A 20,988-nucleotide genomic window follows, 5' to 3' on the forward strand; every position below is an offset into this window, starting at 1 on the left:
AGGAGGAATTGTGTAACTTGGATACCACAAAGTCCTTATTCTTCCGAAACCTACATATTAGTTGGTGAGCAAAAACTGCCCAAGGGAAAAGACTTCAAAACCAGGACAAAGCCAGATGTGCCAGCTGTTTTTGGAAAATTAAGGCAGATTTTCTGTAAGTGCCTCAGTGCTCCAACAAAGAAGTCCATCTGAGCTCTCAGGAAAAAGCGCCTTGTGGGTGCTCAGGGCCTCGTTGGCGGAAGGGGTTACAGTCTGCGAATCTAGTGAGAGGCAAAATTATGGCTGTGGAATGTGAGCTGCAAGGGGGAAAAGTTGCAAAACCCAAGGATTACGTGTAATAAATTCCACATGTAAGGAGTAAAGAAAGCTTTGGAGAAGTAGGCACGCCAAAACACGGAGTTGGGAAAGGACCAAGCATGGACACTCCAGAAAACTCGGATTATGCAAATTTATGCTATTATTAAATTTCTTTTTAAAATTGACTGTAACATTTAAAATGAAGCCAATCAGCCAGGTGGTGGTGGAGCATGCCTTTAATCCCAGCACACGGGAGGCAGAGGCAGGCGGATCTCTGTGAGTTCGAGGCCAGCCTGGTCTACAAGTTCCAGGACAGGTTCCAAAGCTACGGAGAAACCCTATCTCGAAAAACAAAGAAACAAAACCCAAAAATATCCAAAATGAAACCAATCATTAAAGATCAAGAATTTTTTTAAAGATGAGATTTATTAATTTATTTCTGAAATAGGAATTACTCCGGCTGGTCTAAAGTTCAATATGTAACCAAGTATGATCTTGAACTTTTGATCCTCCTGCCTCCACCTAAAGGACCAGGATTGCAAGTATGCCCCCACTATGCCTGGATTTTGTGGTCCTGGGGTTTGAACCTAGGGCTATGCGCACGCTAGGCAAGCGTTCTGTCAACAGAGCTCCAATACCAGCCCAGAAGAATATGATCTCAATCTGCGTCGTACCCACTTTTAATCCCAGCACTCGGGAAGCAGAGGCAGACAGTCCTCTGAGTTTGAGGCTAGCCTCGTCTACATATATATTGAGTTCCAGGCCAGCCAGGGTAATGTCATGAGATCCTGTCTGAAAAATAAAATAATCAAAAGAGTCAATCCCCTTTACAGAATGAGACAGCTGGTGGCAGTTTGAGCTGTGCGGAATCTTTATTCCCTCGGGTGAATCAATCAGTGGTGCCCAGAGAAACGGCTCTGACCATAGAATTCTGGGCTGTGGTGGAGACTCCCCCCTGCCCCCTTAAGCCATTCTGTTGCATTCTCTTCCCTCGGCTTGGCTTCCTCCCTCCCTCTCTGCAAGTCCCATCAGCATCTCTGCTGTGCCATAGGGTCATTACCTTCACCAAAGAAAAAAGTGCCCAAGAGAGCCCAAAGAAGGAAGATGGAGTGACCTATATGCTCAGGTATTCTAGGCCCTGTCAGTGGGAGAGCTCTTTGAAGGGACAAGAGCTTGGTCATGTGTGTCCTGCTGCTCTGCATCCTGCAGGAGCCTGTAAAATGTTCCCGAAGAGCTCTCGTGGTACAGCACTTCCTTGGACCCCATCAGCCTCAAGCTGGGGCTGTAACAATGATGCCAAAAGGAAGAGATGCCATAGATTCCCAACAGGCATAGGGCGTTGATCATCACATGCCAACAGAAGAAGGTGGTGACGAACATGATGTCACTGATGTCATCATCCTCCCATGGGAAGCCGGAGACCGGTCTAAACAGAATGAAGCCTGCCTGAATCAGCCACGAGCCCATCACCAGGAACAGGAAGGTCTCTATCATCCAGAGGTGAAACATCTCAGGAGCCCACAGCTCTGCCGTCAACACCAGCATCAGCAGGAACACCACCAAGACGAGGAGAGAGTGAACCTGTAGCTCCACCCCGAATGAGTCCTTAACGTGAGACACCAGCAGCAACAGCAGCACATAGATGACCAGGACCGTGGAACCTCTTTCTAGGGCCACCCACCTCTGCCGCAGCACGCTCTTGCTCACAGTTTCTACACAACCGTCAAGGGTGAGGAGGGTGAACATGGTGAGGTGCTGCCACTCCTTGGGGTACATAAACCTTGGTGGCATCCCTTTGCTCATAAGTTTCAGCCCTCCTTCAATACAGTTGAGCTCATAAACTATCAAGAGGGAGCCAGTCACTGTCTTCAACCAGCCTGTATGGGCTAGTTGCCACAACCTGGCCCATCTTCCCTTATTCTTAGGATTGTGGGAAGGATGCAAAAGAGAATCATTGAATATCACAGCCCTGGAGACGACTATGGCTTGATACAGTCCATATAAGACCAGGAACAAGCCGGGACATACATGACCGGTAAAGTCTCCCATTGAGCTTCTAATCTTACAAAATGCAAAACTCAGGTAGAGGCCCTTCGGGATCTAGGCTTTGGGAAGAACTGTCTCTCGCTTTGTTTTATCATTTCACGTCACCCACTGCTCCCCACAGAGAGGAAACATTTCTTGAGACAAGCCTACACATTTGGTGGAAAAACGGTCTCATTAGACCGTTCCACTCTGGCGCACCGGGGACTGAGTGGGCTTTCAGGGCTTCTTCGCCATAGCTTCCGAGGGGCTTTGGCTCATACTCTGCCCTGGCTCCGGTTCCCTTCCTCTCATCCAGCCTGGTAGTCAAGTGGAAAGGCAGGGAGGGAAATGGTGGGGTGGGTTGCGATAGTGCTCAGAGAAAGCTTGTGCACCCAGTCATCTTTGGAATAATTCTCAGATCTGACCTCAGTCTATTTACAAAGGCCTTTGTTCTGGGCACAGACGTTTTAACATTTAGATGGGAGACCATATAAGAGCATCCACCTGACTTTTCTAGTCTTCTGTAGGAAACGCATCTTAAAGATCACAGAGAAGTTTCTGCTGCTTCTCTCCTTCCACCTTCCTCCACCTCTCCCTGACTTCCACCAACCCATCGCCGTCTTTGTGGCCTGCAGAGGTGCATTTTGAGATTTTTAAAGGACGGTGGTGGTGTACGTGTGCCAGCAAAACTAAGTTTGAATGATGTTTCCCAGAATTCCTTTCCCTACATGTCTTCAAGCAAAGGTCGACGACAGGGAGAGTTTCACAAGAGTCATTTACAGTGTATCAGGAAATAGTTCACCGGCTCTATTTCTCTCCGATGCTGGTTAGCAGCCAGTGAGCATGCGCAGAGGGGACCGTGAAGAACAAGGTTCAGGGAGTAGAACGTATGTGCGCAGCGCACGAATGGTTCTGGATTTATTGCTGTCGCCAGAACCCATGAAAAGCCCAGTTATGGTGACACGGGCATGCAATCCCTATACTGTGGAAGTGGGAACAGGCAGATTCCTGGGACTCACTGGCCAGTCAGCCTATCTTACTTGGTGAACTTCAGGTCAATAAGAGAGCCTGCCTCAACAAACAAGATGGATGGTGGTGACTGAGGAGCAGCATCCAATATGGCCACCACATGCACTTTAGCCACACGCGCGCACACACACGCCCCACAGAACATCACTCTAGGTACCATTGTTTGGCCTTGTGATCTCAAGCTGACTAGAGCCGTGAGTCTTCTCAGTGTTGGCAAAACTCCTAAAACAAGCCATTCCAGGCCAGGACCTCTGTAATCTGTTCTTTCTCGGGGCGGCTTAACGCCGGAAAACTGAACCATCTCCCTCTGCCCTTAAAGATGGCAGTAATTCAGTTTGCTTCTGGCTGCTGAGAAATTTGGTAGGCTGGGGAATGAGTGTGAAGACAAACTGGGAAAATGAAGCTTCGTTCTGCCTTCTAAATGAACCTCTCTTGCTTATTTGAATTTAAAATTGCGTAGTGTGCAATCGCTGTAGGAAAATCCGGGCAACTGTATACGCAAAAAGAACATTGTAAATTGCCCATAGGCAACCTTTTTTTCGTCAGCCCCCCTCCTGGTTACAGGGAATTGTTTCTTTTCAAAACACTTTTCTTGCTTTCTTTTCAAGAAATAAACTAAAAATTACCAGCAATCTGACAACCTAGTTGTGACCATTGTCACCACCGAGGTGGCGATTCGGACTTAAGAGCACAAGCAAGAGGAAAATACATTTATATACGTGTCTGAAGTTAGAATTTGGATTCTGCCACTAGCTCATGTCTGACAGGGTCCTACTGTGTAGCTCAGGCTAGCCTGGAACTCAATATGTAGACCAGGGTAGCCTTGAACTCACAGAGATCTGCCTGTCTCTGCCTTCCAAGGGCTGAGATGGAAGAGGAGGAGGTGGATGGGACTTAATGTCCTGTAAAGGGGAAGTAAGAAGCTATGGGTGAGCCCTGATTTCTCCCTTTTGATGAATTAGTAAAATATCAAGCCTGGAAGAGTTGAATCCTCAGCAGAAGGCCATTCAAAGGGGAAAAATCTATGGTGATATTAACGGGGGGGGGTGACTCTGGGGGCTCTCCAGCTCTTGGATTCATCCTGGATGAAGCATAGGACTCATTGTTCTACATATCATGGGCCTGTGGGGACAGAGTCCCATGTAGCCCAGGCTTGCCTCAAACTCCAAACAAGATGAAGAATGTCTTTGAACTTCTGATCACTCTGGCTCCCTCCTGTATATTGGGACTGCAGGCATGCACCACCATGCCGGGTTTATGTGGAGAGCAAACCCTGGGCTTCATGAATGTCAGGGAAGCATTTTCCTAACTGAGTTACATGCCCAGCCCTGAATGTTGCTTCTCATCTGCTAGGGCTGTGGCGAGGTGGGAGCGTCAGAGCGGGTCCCGTCCTGCCCTCATTTGTCCGACTATGCCTGGCAGCTGTGAGCTGAGCGTCAGTGGTCAGAGAGGACGAAGTGCAGCCCTGGCCTCACAGCAATGAGAAGCTCGAACTGACATGTGTGCAGGGCACGTCGCTCTCTGAGGCTCCCATCTGGGGTGATTAGATCCCCACCTTGGCCCAACATCGGAGGATACACACTGCTTATTAACACGAGTGTCCTGATCTCAAGGCTTCAAAGAGACGACGTGTCCATCCGAAACCAGACCTGCCCACGGTCGTGCCGAAGGAAGCCAAACGTGGTGAATGATTAGCAGAACTTCCAGACGACTCCGTAGTCTGGGAACACAGAGTAACTGAGAAGTTGTTCAGCTGGGGGAAACTTGGCTTAACCACGGAAATCCGGGAAGGTCTGTCATGGCCTGGCTGCTCCAGGCTCAGGCCCACCCCAGACCCAACTTTTCTACCAGCCGGGCTCCACTTCTGAGAGTCCCTCAAGAGCCTGGTGCCATTTGTACTAACTACATCAAGTGATTCCAGAGTGAGCAAGAGGGCACTCAGGAATTGCTGACCACTGGAATACTGCTGTGTACGCGAGGGCATGTCAAGAACTGGGTGATATAGTTTTTACCCCAGCGAGCTTACAGTTCACCTGAAAGCACATGCATTTATACACCTGTGTATACCCTAACACCATCTAAACCACCTCTACACTGTAGACTTAAAATTAACTTTCTCTCTACTGTATTAGATAAATATAAGAGGTAGTGGGATATTGTAATCATTTTACTTTATTTAAATTTTTTTAAAAAATTATGTATTTTGATCATGTTTTCCCCATCTCCTAATTCCTCCCAGATCCTTCCCACCTCCCTGTCCACCCAACTTTTCTCTCTCTCTCTCTCTCTCTCTCTCTCTCTCTCTCTCTCTCTTTCTCTCTTTCCTTAAAAACAAACAAAAAATGAAAATTAACCAAAAGAAGAAATTGCCAACACAAAGCAAAAGTACACACACATACCCACACACACACACACACATACACACACACACACACAAAAATACAAAACACATGGAGTTCTGCTTGTGGTGCCCGACTGTTCCTAGGTCTGGGGCTGGCCCTGCAGTGTCGTCGATATACCCAGTGACATGCCATTGGAGAAAACTGACTTTTCCTTTTTCAGCAATTATCAATTGCAAATAGATTCTTGGTTGGAGGGGGGAACCTCCATATCTACTTTCCCTTCTTGGTGCAGGGACCCCATCTGGCATAAGCCTGTGGAGGTCCTGTGTGTGCTGCCTCAGTCTCTGTGAGTTTGTATGTGTATCGGTCCTGTGGTGTCTGGAAGACTTTGTTTCCCTGAAGTTACCCATCGCCTCTGGCTCCTAACCTCCTAGTCTCCTCTTCTGCACAGATCCCTGAGCCTCGAGATGAGGGACTGATAAGGACATCCAAAGTCTCTCTGCTCATTGTCCAGTTGGGGGTCTCTGTCAATTCCCATCTTCTGTGATGAGGATCGGTCCATGCACAGATCTGTGTGTTTGGCAATATGCTATGGGATGTATTTATCATATATTTCATTACAAAACATTCCAACAAGTATTTTTTTCTATATAAATTAAGAACTGGTTAATGCTAAGCTTCTGAGCTCCAGAACTTCCATTTTCTACTCCTCACATGTCTCTAGACAGGTTAGGTCACGGTATTCCAGTCACATGTCTCTATGTGACTATGCTCACGTGCTAGTGACCAATACGTATCCTTTGATGTCTGGCCAAAGTGGGGATCTGATCACTCCAGCCAGCAGACTCAGAGTGCGATGTGCCCTGCACACATGCCAGTTCCAGCCTCTCATTGATGTGAGGTCAAGGCTGTTCTTCCCCCGCTGACCCCTGATGCTCAGCTCGCAGATGCCAGGTCAGGCTCAGGGAAATGAGGCAGGACAGGGATAAGCTCTGTGAACCATGGCCTGGAAGACTAGAAGCAATATTAAGAGTGGTTGCTATAATGGGCTATACACATTTAGACAGAATAACATGTTATATGAAATGTGTGTTTTAATTATTTAGTTAATAAGGCAGGGTATGGAGGTGCACACCTTTAAACTCAGCACTTAGGAGGCAGAGACAGGCGGTTCTCTGAGTTCAAGGTCAGCCTGGTCTACACTGTGAGTTCCAGGACACCAGAGCTATATAGAGAGATACTGTCTCAATAAACAAAGCCGCACAAAACAACAGCAAAAACAAGAAACAAAAGCCAAAACTTTTTAGTTAGTAGGGCTGGGGGTGTAGCACAATTGGCAGAGTGTTTGTCTAGCATGAAGGCCTGAGTTCTGTTCCTAGCATCTCATAAACTGGGCATTTGTAGTACATGCCTGTGATCCTAGCACTGGAGAAGCAGAAGCAGGAGGATCCCAGGTTTAAGGTCATCCTCTACTACACAGCGAGGTCTAGGCCAGGATGCGCTGCATAAGACCCTGCCTCACAAAACAGCAATGACAAAAAACAACAGCCAAGATTTTAGTAAAAGGGCCAGTTCGTTGGAAAGGTAGAAGTTTGGTCAGAAATGGCATCTTGAGAACTGGACTATAAACTTAATGGCTGTAGGATTCTAGTATGTTCCCTAAAATAAACTTTAATTTAACCCCTTTCTGGTTAGGAGGCACATCTTTATTATTAAAACAAAATGATTGCAATCCAACATGCTACAAGACAGGAAAAAAAAAAGACAGAGGAAAAAAAAAGCGGCAAAAGATGGGCGCTTGAGAGGGTCACAGGAAGGTGGAGTCTGTAAAAATCAGGACATGGTCTGATAAACTGTTATTTCAAGTAAGGGTTACTAGGCTGTGAGGTTTGTTACTGGCCTGCCAGACCAAGGCTCACAGAGCTGGGAAACAGAGTTCTAACTTCCCCGTTCAACAGGACCTACAGCTTTGGTTTCCCACAACACACCAGCTCAAAACTCTCTCTACTTTTCTGTGCGAGCCTGTGAGGCCTTGCATAACCGTGACTGAGGCCATTTGCCCACTTGCCCTTGATCTCAGGTACCTTCCAACTATTACATTTCAGCAGCTGCAACTTTCTTCTTCTGGAAATCAGGAGCTCATACTCCCTAATGCCTCCCCTGTATGCCTGCTTCCCCCTGTGCCTGCATCATCCCCACACATACCAGGATATAGCAGGGTATGCACCCCTATGCTAGGAGTTAACCAGGATATAGCAGGGTATGCACTCCATGTTAGGAGTTAACCAGGATATAGCAGGGTATTCACCCCATTTTAGGAGTTAACCAGGATATAGCAGGGTATTCACCCCATTTTAGGAGTTAACCAGGATATAGCAGGGTATGCACCCCAATGCTAGGAGTTAACCAGGACATAACAAGGTAAGCACCCTTATGTTAGGAGTTAACCTTTGTTCCTTTAGTTTAAAATTCTTTTTAGTTTTGTCATATTTAGGTTCTTAAGAAAGAGTTTGATATAGGTTAGCCTCTTTTTTTTTCTCTCCCTTGAGCCAGGGTCTCTATTAAGTATCTCTGGCTGTCCTGGAACCCATTATGTAAACCAGACTGGCCTAAAACTCCTAGAAATTCACAGGCTTCCACTTCCCACGTGCTGGGATTAAAGGCATGTGTCACCATACCCAGCTAGCCTCAAACTTCTAATCTTCTGCCTCAGCATTGGAGTTACAGGCATGTACACACCACCATGCCTGACTTTCTTTTTCTATTCAATTTTTAAATGATTTAAAAACAACAAAAAATTGGAAGAAAAATAGTTTTAAATCACAAAATAAATAGTAAAGTGTATTCCGTATCTTATCAGTTTTTCGATTCCCCAAGCTGAAACATGCTGTTCTAAAAAGTAGTCAATCACCCAAAATGGTGTTAGTAGCAGGAATATGGATCAACAGCACAATCCCAACATAGCAAAGCCTACTCCTGTTACCATGGCAACACTCCAGCATTCTTTTCTATCAGGTTTGGCACATCTTTTGAACCAGCCAGATATAGTCCCCTAAACTGCCAACATAGATTTGTTACTGACTTATGCTACCAATCCTGATCCATGCACCAATTCAGAGGCCAGGGACCTTTATAGGAGTCTTAATTCTTCAATTTGGGAACCCTAAATTTTAAACTCCATGATAGAAATATATCCCTCTAGCCACCAAAGATTCTCAGTCCTCCCACAAGGTACTATTATTATTGGGAAGTTGTTACACAAACAGGGATTGTGTCTCCCAAACGCCCAGTGACAAAATCTGAGCCACCCAGGAATCTCTCATTAATCCAGAGTCATTTGACTAGTAGCTACTTATAGGAGTGATGCTCCAGGCCATGGGGATGTAGATTAGTTGGCAAATGCTTGCAGAAGTCTGATTTACCCAAACCACACAAACTTGGTGTAATAAAGCATTCCTCCAGGCCCAGCTCCTGGAGGGATGGAGGCAGGAGAATCGAAATTCAGGGTCATCCTTGGCTATTGTGGTAGCTTGAATGTAATTGGCCCCATAATCTCATAGAAGGTGGCACCATTAGGAGGTATGACTTTGTTGGAGTGGGTACAGCCTTGTTGAAGGAAGTGTGTCACAGTGGGGGTGGGCTTTGAGATTTCCTATCCTCAGGATACTGCCCAGTGTTTCAGTCGGCTTCCTGTTTCCTGCAAGATGGAGGACTTTCAGCTACCTCTTCAGTACCATTTCTGCCTGCAGGCCTCCATGCCCCGCATCATGATGATAAGGGAGTGAACCTCTGAAGCTGTAAGAGAGCCACCCCAATTAAATGCTTTCTTTATAAGAATTGCCATGATCATGGTATCTTTTCACAACAATAAAAACCCTAAGACAGAAGTTGGTACCAGAGACTGGAGTATGCTGTGATAGGCCTGACCAGGCTTTTGTTTGGAGAAATATGGACTTTGGGAGTTTGGGTTAGGAAAGCAGTAGAATGCTCTAAGTGCTGCTTACTGGGTCATGGCAGACAGTGGTGCTGAATGTAATTTGATGAACTGTGGGGATCAAGAGATCTCAGAGGAGGAGAGTGTTGGTATGTTGCCTAGAGACTGATATTGTGATATTTTGGTGAAGAAAGTGGCTGATTTTTTGCCCTTTTCTAAAGAGTCTCCCTGAGGTTAAAGCGAAAAGTTTTGGATTAATTCCATTGGCAGAAGAAATCTCAAAACAGCCTAGTGTAGACTCTGTTGTGTGGCTATTAGTGTTAACTCAAATGATGATTTATAATGAAAAGGAGTAAATTGAGCAGGATAAATTTATTTATTTATTTATTTATTTTTGAAAGTATCAGGAGGGCATTCCAACCAGTGACTGGAATCCACCCACGTTCATTTTTCCACAGCTTTTATATTTAATGTAAACAGGAGTGAGGGGGTAGGAAAGGTAACAAAAGACTTTATTAACCTGATACAAAGGATAACTCACACAGTCAATCGCTTTATCACTTCAAGATAACAAATCATTAGCATCCTGCTGTCTAGGTCACAGATCCTGAAGACTGCCTTTCTAACCTAGGTGACCTCATAGTTACAAAAAAGGAGCAGAAGCACATTTGCATATGCTGACCACCTGTCAGGATGGCTTAACCTTACTTGGATAAGCTAATTTTTTTTTTGGTAATTTTATTAAATTATAAAAGTTTCCATTTCGGCCCCTCCTCCCACCACCCTCCCACTCCCCCCACTCCCTCTCCTCCTCCCTCTCCATCCCTAAGAGCAGTCAGGGTTTCCTGCCCAGTGGGAAGTTCAAGTTCCTCCCGCCTCCCTCCAGGTCCAGGAAGGTGAGTGTCCAGTCGGACTGGACCCGCAAAATCCAGTATATGCAGAGGAAACAAGTCCCAGTGCCATTGTCAATGGCTTTTCAGAAAGACTCCGGCCAGCCACATTCAGAGAATCCGGCCACATTCAGAGAATCTGGTTGGATTGCGTCCTCGTTCAGTCCCAGTCCAACTGGCCTTGGTAAACTCTCATTAGATCTGTCCCCTTGTATCAGTGGGTGATCACATCCCTCACAGTCTTATTTCCTTTTTCATTTTCTTCCTCCTTCTGCTCCTCATTTGGACCTTGGGGGGCTCAGTCCAGTGCTCCAATGTGGGTCTCCATCTGTATCGCCATCCATCGTGGGATGAAGGTTCTCTCTGATCTTGCCTTCTTTGCTCACGTTCTCTTTCCTTCTGCTTCTTGTTTGGACCTAGGGAGTTAAGTCCAGTGTTACGATGTGGGTCTCTGTCTCTATCTCCATCCATCGCCAGATGAAGGTTCTATGGTGATAAGCAAAATATTCATCAGTATGGTTATGGGCCTAGGCCGTTTCAGGCACCCTCTCTTCTGCCCAGAGAACAATCTGGGGATTTCCTTGGACCTGTGATCCCATTTATAATCAAGTCTCCTGTAAACCCTAAGATGACTCCCTTAGTTGAAATATATTCTTCCCTGATCTCATATCCATCCTTCCTCCCTCCCTCCATCCCAGTCCACCTAGCTTTCCCCATTCCTCCCCTACTCCCTTCTCTCTAACCCTCTCCCCTTCCAACAACCATCCCATCCCCCCCCCATGCACCCGAGGTTACCTGGGACTCTTGTCTATTTCCAATCTCCAGGCAGATAGCTACATGATTTTCATCAGGTTCACCTTCTTATTTAGCTTCTCTAGGCTCACGAATAATAGGCTCAAAGACCTTTAATTATGGTTAGAATCCACATATGAGTGAATACATACCATATTCCTCTTTTTGGGTCTGGCTTACCTCACTCAGTAAAGCGTTTTCTATTTCCATCCATTTGCATGCAAAATTCAAGATGTCATTGTTTTTTACCTCTGAGTAGAACTCTAATGTGTATATGTTCCACACCTTTATTAACCATTCTTCTATTGAGGGGCACCTAGGTTGTTTCCAGGTTCTGGCTATTACAAATAGTGCTGCTATGAACATAGTAGAACAAATGCTTTTATAGTATGATAGGGCATCTCTTGGGTATATTCCCAAGAGTGGAATTGCTGGGTCCTGAGGGAGGTTGACTCCCAGTTTCCTGAGGAACCGCCACACTGATTTCCACAGTGGTTGCACAAGTTTGCATTCCCACCAACAATGGATGAGTGTTCCCCTCATTCCACATCCTCTCCAGCATAGGCTATCATTGGTGTTTTTGAGTTTGGCTAATCTGACAGGTGTAAGATAATATCTCAAAGTTGTTTTGATTTGCATTTCCCTGATCGCTAAGGAGGTTGAGCATGACCTTAAGTGCCTTTTGGCCGTTCGGAGTTCATCTGTTGTGAATTCTCTGTTCAGTTCAGTACCCCATTTTTTAATTGGGTTAATTAGAGTTTTAGTGTCTAGTTTCTTGAGTTTTTTGTATATTTTGGAGATCAGACCTTTGTCTGATGAGGGATTTGTGAAGATCTTCTCCCAGTCGGAAGGTAGCCTTTTGGTCTTACTGACAGTGTCCTTTGCTTTACAGAAGCTTCTCAGTTTCAGTAGGTCCCATTTATTCATTGCTTCTCTTATTGTCTGAGCTCCTGGGGTTCTGCTTAGGAACTGGTCTCCTGTGCCTATATCTTGTAGACTACTTCCCACTTTCTCTTCTATCAGGTTCAAAGTGGTCGGATTAATGTTGATGTCTTTAATCCATTTGGATCTGAGTTTTGTGCATGGTGATAGATATGGATCTATTTTCATTCTTCTACAGGTTGACATCCAGTTATGCCAGCACCATTTGTTAAAGATGCTTTCCTTCTTTCATTGTATGCCTTTAGCTCCCTTGTCAAATATCAGGTATTCATATGTTTGTGGGTTAATACCCGGGTCTTCTATTCGATTCCATAGGTTGACTTCTCTGTTGTTATGCCAATACCAAGCTGTTTTCAATACTGTTGCTCTGTAATAGAGTTTGAAGTCAGGGATGGTAATGCCTCCAGAAGTTCCTTTATTGTATAAGATTGTTTTGGCTATCCTGGGTTTTTTGTTTTTCCATATAAACTTGATTATTGTTCTCTCAAGGTCTGTGAAGAAGTTTGATGGAATTTTGATGGGAATTGCGTTGAATCTATAGATTGCTTTTGGTAGAATTGCCATTTTTACTATGTTGATTCTCCCAATCCAAGAACAGGGGAGGTCTTTCCATTTTCTGGTATCCTCCTCAATTTCTTTCTTCAAGGACTTAAAGTTCTTGTCAAATAGGTCTTTCACTTCCTTGGTTAGAGTTACCCCAAGATATTTTATGCTATTTGTGGCTATCATGAAAGGTGATGTTTCTCTGATTTCCCTCTCTGCTTCTTTATCCTTTGTGTATAGGAGGGCAACCGATTTTTTGGAGTTGATCTTGTATCCTGCCACATTACTAAAGGTGTTTATCAGCCGTAGGTGTTCTTTGGTAGAGTTTTTGGGGTCGCTTATGTACACTATCATATCGTCTGCAAATAACGAAAGTTTAACTTCATCCTTTCCAATTCAAATCCCTTTGATCCCCTTATGTTGTCGTATTGCTATTGCTAGAACTTCAAGCACTATATTGAAGAGGTATGGAGAGAGTGGACAACCTTGTCGTGTTCCTGATTTTAGTGGAAAGGCTTTGAGTTTCTCTCCGTTCAATTTGATGTTAGCTGTCGGCTTACTATATATTGCTTTTATTATATTTAGGTATGATCCTCGTATACCCAATCTCTCCAACACCTTTATCATAAAGGGGTGTTGAATTTTGTCAAATGCTTTTTCAGCATCCAATGAAATGATCATATGGTTTTTTTCTTTCAGTTTATTTATATGATGGATTACATTGATAGATTTGCATATGTTGAACCAGCCCTGCATCTCTGGAATGAAGCCCACTTGATCATAATGGATAATTTTTCTAATGTATTCTTGGATTCGGTTTGCCAGTATTTTATTGAGTATTTTAGCGTCAATGTTCATGAGTGAGATTGGTCTGTAATTCTCTTTCTTGGTTGTGTCTTTGTGTGGTTTTGGTATCAGGGTAACTGTAGCTTCATAAAAAGAGTTTGGCAATGATTCTTCTGTTTCTATATTGTGAAATACATTAAGGAGTATAGGTATTAGCTCTTCCTGGAAGTTCTGGTAGAATTCTGCATTGAAACCATCTGGTCCTGGGCTTTTTTTGGTGGGTAGGTTTTTGATAACAGCTTCTAATTCTTCGCGACTAACAGGTCTATTTAGATTGTTCAATTGCTCTTGATTTAACTTTGGTAAATGGTATTTATCTAAAAACCAATCCATTTCTTGTACATTTTCCAACTTTGTGGCATATAAACTCTCGTAGTAAGATCTAATGATTCTCTGAATTTCCACTGTGTCTGTTGTTATGTCCCCCTTTTCATTTCTGATCTTATTAATTTGAGTGTTCTCTCTCTGCCGTTTGATTAGTTTGGCTAGGGGTTTGTCAATCTTGTTGATTTTCTCCAAGAACCAACTTTTTGTTTTGTTGATTTTTTTGGATTGTTTTCTGTGTTTCTATTTTGTTGATTTTAGCCCTCAGTTTGATTATTTCCAATCTTCTACTCCTCCTGGGAGAGTCGAGCAGGATAAATTTTAAAATGTAAATTTTGAGGAGAAAAAAGATCACCAGGAAGTGGAATGGAGCTAAACCCTGTGTTTAAGGAGATAAACAGATTAAGAAATGGAATAAAGGGAGTGGTGACCTCAGGGCAAGATCCCACCCAGCTAATCTTCCTACTTGTGGAAAGAGGTTCAGAATTTGAAGTTTGCCCCGCTGGTTTTTGGTCTTGCTTTAACACAGCCTTTCTCCATTATGTTTTCTTCTCTACATTTTGGAATGGGAATGTATATCCTGTGTCATTATATGTTAGAAGTATGAGATCTATTTTTTGATTTTGATTTTATAGAGATTGTGTGAATCTCAGAAGAGACTTTGGACTTTTAAACATTGTTGAGACTGTGATAGGGACTTTTGAAGTTGGGTTAAATGCATTTTGCATTATGATATTGTTATAAGCATATAGGGGTTAGGGAGTAGAATATGGTAGTTTGAATGTAATTGGCCCCCATAATCTCATAGGGAGAGGCACTATTAGGAGATGTGACTTTTTTGGAGTGGATATAGCCTTGTTAGAGTAAGCGTGCCACTATGGGGGCAGACTTTCAAGTTTCCTATGCTTAGGATACTGCCCAGTGTCTCAGTCAACTTCCTGTTGCTTGCAAGATGTAGGACTCTCAGCAGACTCTCATGTCTGCCTGCATACCGCCATGCATGATGATGGACTGAAATTGCAATCAAACCACCACAATGTTTTCATTATGAGCTGCTATGATCATGGTGTCTCTGCACAGCAGTAAAAACCCTAACTCAGACAGCTACATAGCACGTTTAAGGCCCACCCAGATATTTGAGACCCTGTCTCAACCCTCTCTCATCAAAAAGATGTTATGCCCTATCTCAGCAAACTCCCCACACTCAAGAGGGAAGTTTATATGGGGTGTGCATGCTGGGGAAGAACCTTGCAGCTTATCTTAGACCCACACTGGCTGCACCATTCAATTCTCTATTCATTGCCAAAACTTGCAATATAATTATATGTTTTGTTTCTCCAGTATATTGTCAATCTTTGCATACTACCCAGAAAATAGCTCTGTGGGATTTTCTAATAGTTTAATTAGTCCTTTGGGTGTTTTGATAGGATGTAGATGATTTTCTTAATTTAGTAACCTTGTTTACAAATAAGCCTCCACCGTGGGGTCACTTTATGCAATGCAGTTGTAAAAGACAGTTTTTCTGACAGCTTCTGGTGAATCTTGCTTAAGGTTCTTAATTTCCTCCACTGCTGTTTCAGGTAGGGGGCACAGTGGGACATACATGGAAACCCAATCGGTGTGTAAATACATCTTATACAGATATAGGAAGGGAGTAATGAGCCAAGGGATGGGTGAGTAGCAGATGGAGATGCTATTGTCTTTAGGTCCCCGAGGACTTGGGAGACAGAATGGGAGAAATTCCTGATATGTGTAAGGATGATGTAGTAGGTTGTTATCAAACAGATAAGTCCTAAAATCCAGAAATCATAGATACATTTTTTTTCTTTAAAACTCCCTTTCAGATCTAGTTAAGAATCTCAAAATGAGATCATCCTGTATTTCATGTAAGTTTTGAGTCTGATGGTAGATGTCCTCAAAAAGTACAGAGGGAGATTTAAGGCATAAAGACACATTGACAGTAACACAAAGAAGAGACAGAGGCAGAAGCTGGAATGATGTGTCTATAAGCTAGGGTGCCAAAATTGTTGAAAGCCACTATTAGGACAATGTGCTGCAAAATTGGAGCTTCCACATTGATTTCAAACTTTTAATATTCAGAGCTGGGAGAGTTTGCTGCCTGGTTCTCTATTGTTTTCCCTACCAGCGTTGTGACAATGGCGTGGTGTCCTATGAAAACAGCGTAGATGGCATCCTGGTGGCAGGACAAGGTTGCCATATTGAGAAACCCCCTCCTTAGTCTCCTACCTACTTCTAGACTCCTGTTGGGGCTCATGACTGTCCAAGGCCTGCCATAGTCTAGAGGATCAGATAGCCCAACGATGTGCTATGTCTTGGAGGTAAAATAATCCCTCTATGCTCATCTGCTGATACTTGACAACACTGTGTTAGGAATTGCAGACTTTAGAAGGTGGTGTCTAGATGGAGGAAGTTGGTCACTAAAGGCATGGTAGCTTTGTCCTTTGACAGCCATCTTGTCCTTTCTGTTCTCAGCTTTGTGGGTGCCAGAGTGAACAGCTGTACTCTGCTCGCGGTCTTTATGACCCTGCTTCACAAGGGTGCCAGATGCTCATGGACTAAAACCATGAGCCACGAATAAAAATAAATCTCCCTCTCATTAAGCTGTTTCTCCTCAGGTCTTTGTCACGGAGGTGAAAAGTATGACTGACATATAAAATTGTACCAGAAGTGGGGTCTTTTCTGTGACTGCCTTACCATGTGGAATGAAGCTTTGGAATTGTTTTTTAGAAAGGATTTGGAAATTTTTAAAGATAAAGGTTAGATAATCTCAGAATGCATTTAGCTCGACTTAATGGGTAATTCTAGTGGGAGCTCAGAAGTCAAGAATACAGATAGGAATATGAAGCACTCATGGATTACGTACAGCCATGAGGACTCTACTGTAGACTGGACTAGAGGCCATTCACGCTACACCGTGGCAAGAAACTTGGATATTTTTTGTATGTCATTTATTTGCCTTTTGAGATGGCTCTCATCTAGCCTAGGCTGACCTTGACCTCACAATGTAGTCAAGACTAGGATTAAAAGTGTGTGCCATCATACTTGGATTCTCTTCTTTTGAGAGAAAGCTAGTGGACAGATATCATTTAAACTTTCCTAAGGAAACTGTTTTGGTGACCATTCTGCTGCATGCCTTGGTGTGTTCATGTATTTCTGGAGTAGGTATGTTACGGTTATCAGCTACAGACAACAAGAACCTATCTGGGCTACTGCAAGAGAAAAGGAGTTTATTAAACGGGTTCATTAACAGCGTCATTGTGAGGGTTGATAAGGGTTCCAGGTTAAGTTCGAAAGACCCATATCTAGTACCTCACTAGTGAATGCACTTAAGATGACTCCTCTGCCAGTCCCATGAACCAGTATGCACAATGGACAAACCAGCATGATGAGAGAGAACCTCTGAAGGCTGCCGCCTTTACTGCTTCTTGTGTGGCAGAATGGAAATTCCATGCCGATTCAGTCTCCTCATTTGAAGTCTTCAGTAGATTGTATGAATGGATTGGTCATATGTCTCTATGCTAGCTAAAAATAATTTTATTTTATTAAAAATAGAATTCTGTCAATGCATTCCTTTCCATTGCTCTGTTCAAATACCTGACAGACAGCTTGGAGAACAGCTTTCACTTTGGTATTAGAGGCTTCAGTCCATGGTTGCTTGGCCCTCATGCACATGGACAGAACATTGTGGTGGTGGGAACTCACAGTCAAAGAAGGTTGTTCGCATCACGATGGACAGAAAGCAGACAGTCAGACAGGAGCCAAAGGTCGGATATAACCTTCAGAAGCACACCACACTTATCTACTTTCTGCACTGAGGCTCCACTGCCTTAAAAATTTCCCAACTCCCAAAATAGAGTCACTTAAATACATGATCCTTGGCAGATAGATCAGAGTCAAACCATAGCCTTGGAAAAGGGGGACCTGACAGTGTGGAACTGGTAAGGAAATGAAATTGTTTGCTCAAAAGATATTTGTGCCTATCATTTTGACATGCTGTCACGCCGATTTCATATATCGTGGACCACTTTCCATTGCTACCTACCCTTCTCGCATGATAAATACAATTTCTCTGGTGTTTTGACAATGTGATAGGGAAAAAGAGATCTCAGTTTAATAGAATATGTTTTCCCCCAAATGAATGAAATTAAAATTATTCTTAGCCAGGCCTGGTGATTGATACAGGCCTGCGATATCAGTTGCTCCAGAGACTGAGGCAGGAAAATCACAAGACAAACCCTGTAGGGTAAGGGCCAGGCCAATCTAGGCAATTTAGTGAGACTCTAACAATAACAACAAGATTAAAGGTAGTGGGGATGAGGGCGGCTGGGAGAGATGACTTAGCGGCTAATGCCTTGTTCTGCTCGTACAGAAGATCCAAGTTTGCTCTCAGCACCCATGTCAGTCATGGACTTCTGCACTCGTGTGGACATAACCCCATACAGAAATATACATATCCACATTCTTAAGATAAATAAAACTTTAGAAAAGTAATGGAAAGAGCTGGGCATGTACCTCCATGGTGGAGAGCTTGCGAACCTAACCTGCACAGAGTCCTGGGTTGATTTTCCCCATTCCCACAACAGAAGGAGCACTGAAGATTATTGTTCCCCTGACACATCTACTTATAGCCTCTTCTTTTTTAGATTACCTTTCTTATTGTTAATATTTGAACACACACACGTTCTGAAAATTTCTTTTTCCCTACTGTGTATGGTGAAAACATTTCTTCACAGTGCCCCTCTTACCTTTTTATTATGAGACAGAATCACATTCTATAGCATAGGTGTCCCCCTCCCCAGGTAATGCAAGCTTTCTGCTCTGTGTCCCAAGTATTATAACTGCAAACACGTGCTACCACAGCCAGCTCTGACCACAGGAGGTGTACATAAAGCTTTCTAATTTTATGGTGGTTATTATATTTATTGTACAGTTGCATATATTTATCAAACTCATACATTTTATCTTTAAAATATTCTTTGGCTCTTACATACATGTATGTAATGTGTTTTGATCATACTTATACATCTTGATTGCCTTCTCTTATGCCTCTCCAACTGCCTTTGGGACCCTTCTTCTTTTCAATACATCTCCTACATTTTGTATGTTTGCCTAGAGTAGGGGGTAAAAAATAAGAAATATGGTAGGGGTTCATGAAAAGTTGGTTTATGTAAACTTTAAAAAAAATAAGATACGAAAGTATTAGTTCTTACTTTATTTGTATTCGAAGCAATGCTAACCTACACACATTAAATTACACATACATGGGATTCGTATAACTCCATCCAAATGGAATAGTGAATTTACTATGTATGTTATGCAGTTCCACACAGTACCACTTGGTTGTCAGCAGGGCACCCACACTGCCTTTCCATTCGTGAGAAGCCTTTATTTCTTGGCTAACACTCAAAGAAGCGTTTTCATGGTAGCATCCTTACTGTACTCTGCCCCTCCTTTCAGAGGTCCCCTGCCATTACCTTCCCACTGTGGGTAGTTCTTGTGGCCCGCTCTTCTCAGCCCTCTTAGTCCACTTTGTCTTCCCACTTCTCCTGCCAGCATAATCTAAGCTATGCCACTTTTCCAGGTCATTCTTTTCCCTCCTCAACAGTATAGAGTCAACGACAGGCTTTATAGTTGGGACTAACTACCATCCTCTGGGGCCGTTACCCTCACTGAGGAAGAAGGGATGCATTACAAGTACCCGAGAGCCCACAGGAGAAAGATGGGGTCGTGTGTAAATTCCAGGCCCTGTCAGTGGGAGAGCTCTTTGAAGGAAGAAGAGACTGGTCATCCTTGTCCTGCTGCTCTGCATCCTGCAGCAGCCTGTAGAAAGTTCCTGAAGAGCTCTCGTGATACAGTGCTTCCTTGGAACCCATCAGCCTCAAGCTGGGACTGTAACAATGGTACCAAGATGAAGACAAACCGTAGACTCCTACCAGGCATAAGGCATTGATTATTACATGCCAGCAGAAGAAGGTGGTGGCAAACATGATGTCCTCATCCTTCCATGGGTAGCCAGAGACCGGTCTAAACAGAATGAAGCCTGTGTGCATCAGCCACGAGCCCATCATCAGGAACAGAAAGTTCTTGATGAGCTGAAGGCGAAAGGACCTGGCAGCCCACAGCTCTGCCGTCAGCACCAGCATCAACAGGAACACCACCAGGATGAGGAGAGAGTGAACGTACAGCTCCACCTTTGATGGGACCTGAACATGTGACAGAAGCAGCAGTAGCAGCATGTAGATGCCCAGGGTCATGGAACCTCTTTCTAAGGCCACACACCTCTGCCGCAGCACGTTCTTGCTCATGACATCTACACAACCGTCAAGGGTGAGGAGGATGAACATGGTGAGGTGCTGCCACTCTTGAGGGTACATAAACCTTGGAGGCGTCTCTTTGTTCATCAGCACCATCCCATCATCAAGACAGAAGACCACATACAATGTTAAGAGGGAGCCAGTCACTATCTTCAGCCAGCCCCCAAAGGCTATTTTCCACACCTTGGAACTTCTCTTTTGATTCTTGGGAGGAGGTGAAAGATACACGGGAGAGTCATTAGCCAGCATAGCCTTGAAGACAACTGTTGATTGATACAGTCCATACAAGAAAATGTATAACCCTGGGTAGAAATGGCCGCCGAATTTTCCATTCCCCATGAAATGGTCGATCTATTTGTATAAAAAGTAAAGGACAGAACTGGAGACTTCTGGGCCTTCCTCTTCCTCGCGGGCCCACCAAGTTTTGGTTGTATGCACAGAGATAATGTCTCCCTATTTTTATCGTCTCCTTCTGCCCACTTCTCTCTCCCACAGAATGGAAAATTCTGGACAGGAGCCCTACACCTTGGGTGAGGGGTGTCTCATTGTCTCATTCCCTTCTGGTGCAAAGCGAATAAACTGACTACTGCCAAAGGAGGGGGCGTGAATGTTTCGGAAAGTGCACCTGCAGGATTGGGTGCTCTCACCAGCTCTGCTTTGGGGCCCTGCTGGAGCCTCTGCTCAACTCC

At 44.0% G+C, this 20,988-nt stretch overlaps 2 protein-coding genes across 2 annotated transcripts; both read right to left on the minus strand.

The window, feature by feature from the left end:
- Window positions 1–1,428: 1,428 nt before the first annotated feature.
- Teddm1 (transmembrane epididymal protein 1) lies at window positions 1,429–2,346 on the minus strand. The gene has a single exon (XM_048421625.3). It carries the CDS (start codon window positions 2,344–2,346, stop codon window positions 1,429–1,431), a length of 918 nt encoding a protein of 305 aa, XP_048277582.1.
- A 17,305-nt stretch (window positions 2,347–19,651) lies between these two features.
- Window positions 19,652–20,650, minus strand: LOC125391922 (transmembrane epididymal protein 1A-like). Its single transcript, XM_048421615.3, has one exon. It carries the CDS (start codon window positions 20,636–20,638, stop codon window positions 19,652–19,654), a length of 987 nt encoding a protein of 328 aa, XP_048277572.3. The 5' UTR covers window positions 20,639–20,650.
- Between the last annotated feature and the right edge of the window lie 338 nt (window positions 20,651–20,988).

This window comes from Myodes glareolus, chromosome 5 (assembly GCF_982192425.1).
Source record: "Myodes glareolus chromosome 5, mMyoGla1.1, whole genome shotgun sequence".
Classification (NCBI taxonomy): domain Eukaryota; kingdom Metazoa; phylum Chordata; class Mammalia; order Rodentia; family Cricetidae; genus Myodes; species Myodes glareolus.

What these genes read in the sequence shown, in the direction of transcription:
- Teddm1 (XM_048421625.3), bottom strand. Translation starts at nt 2,346, where the DNA reads ATGGGAGACTTTACCGGTCATGTATGTCCCGGCTTGTTCCTGGTCTTA.
- LOC125391922 (XM_048421615.3), bottom strand. Translation starts at nt 20,638, where the DNA reads ATGGGGAATGGAAAATTCGGCGGCCATTTCTACCCAGGGTTATACATT.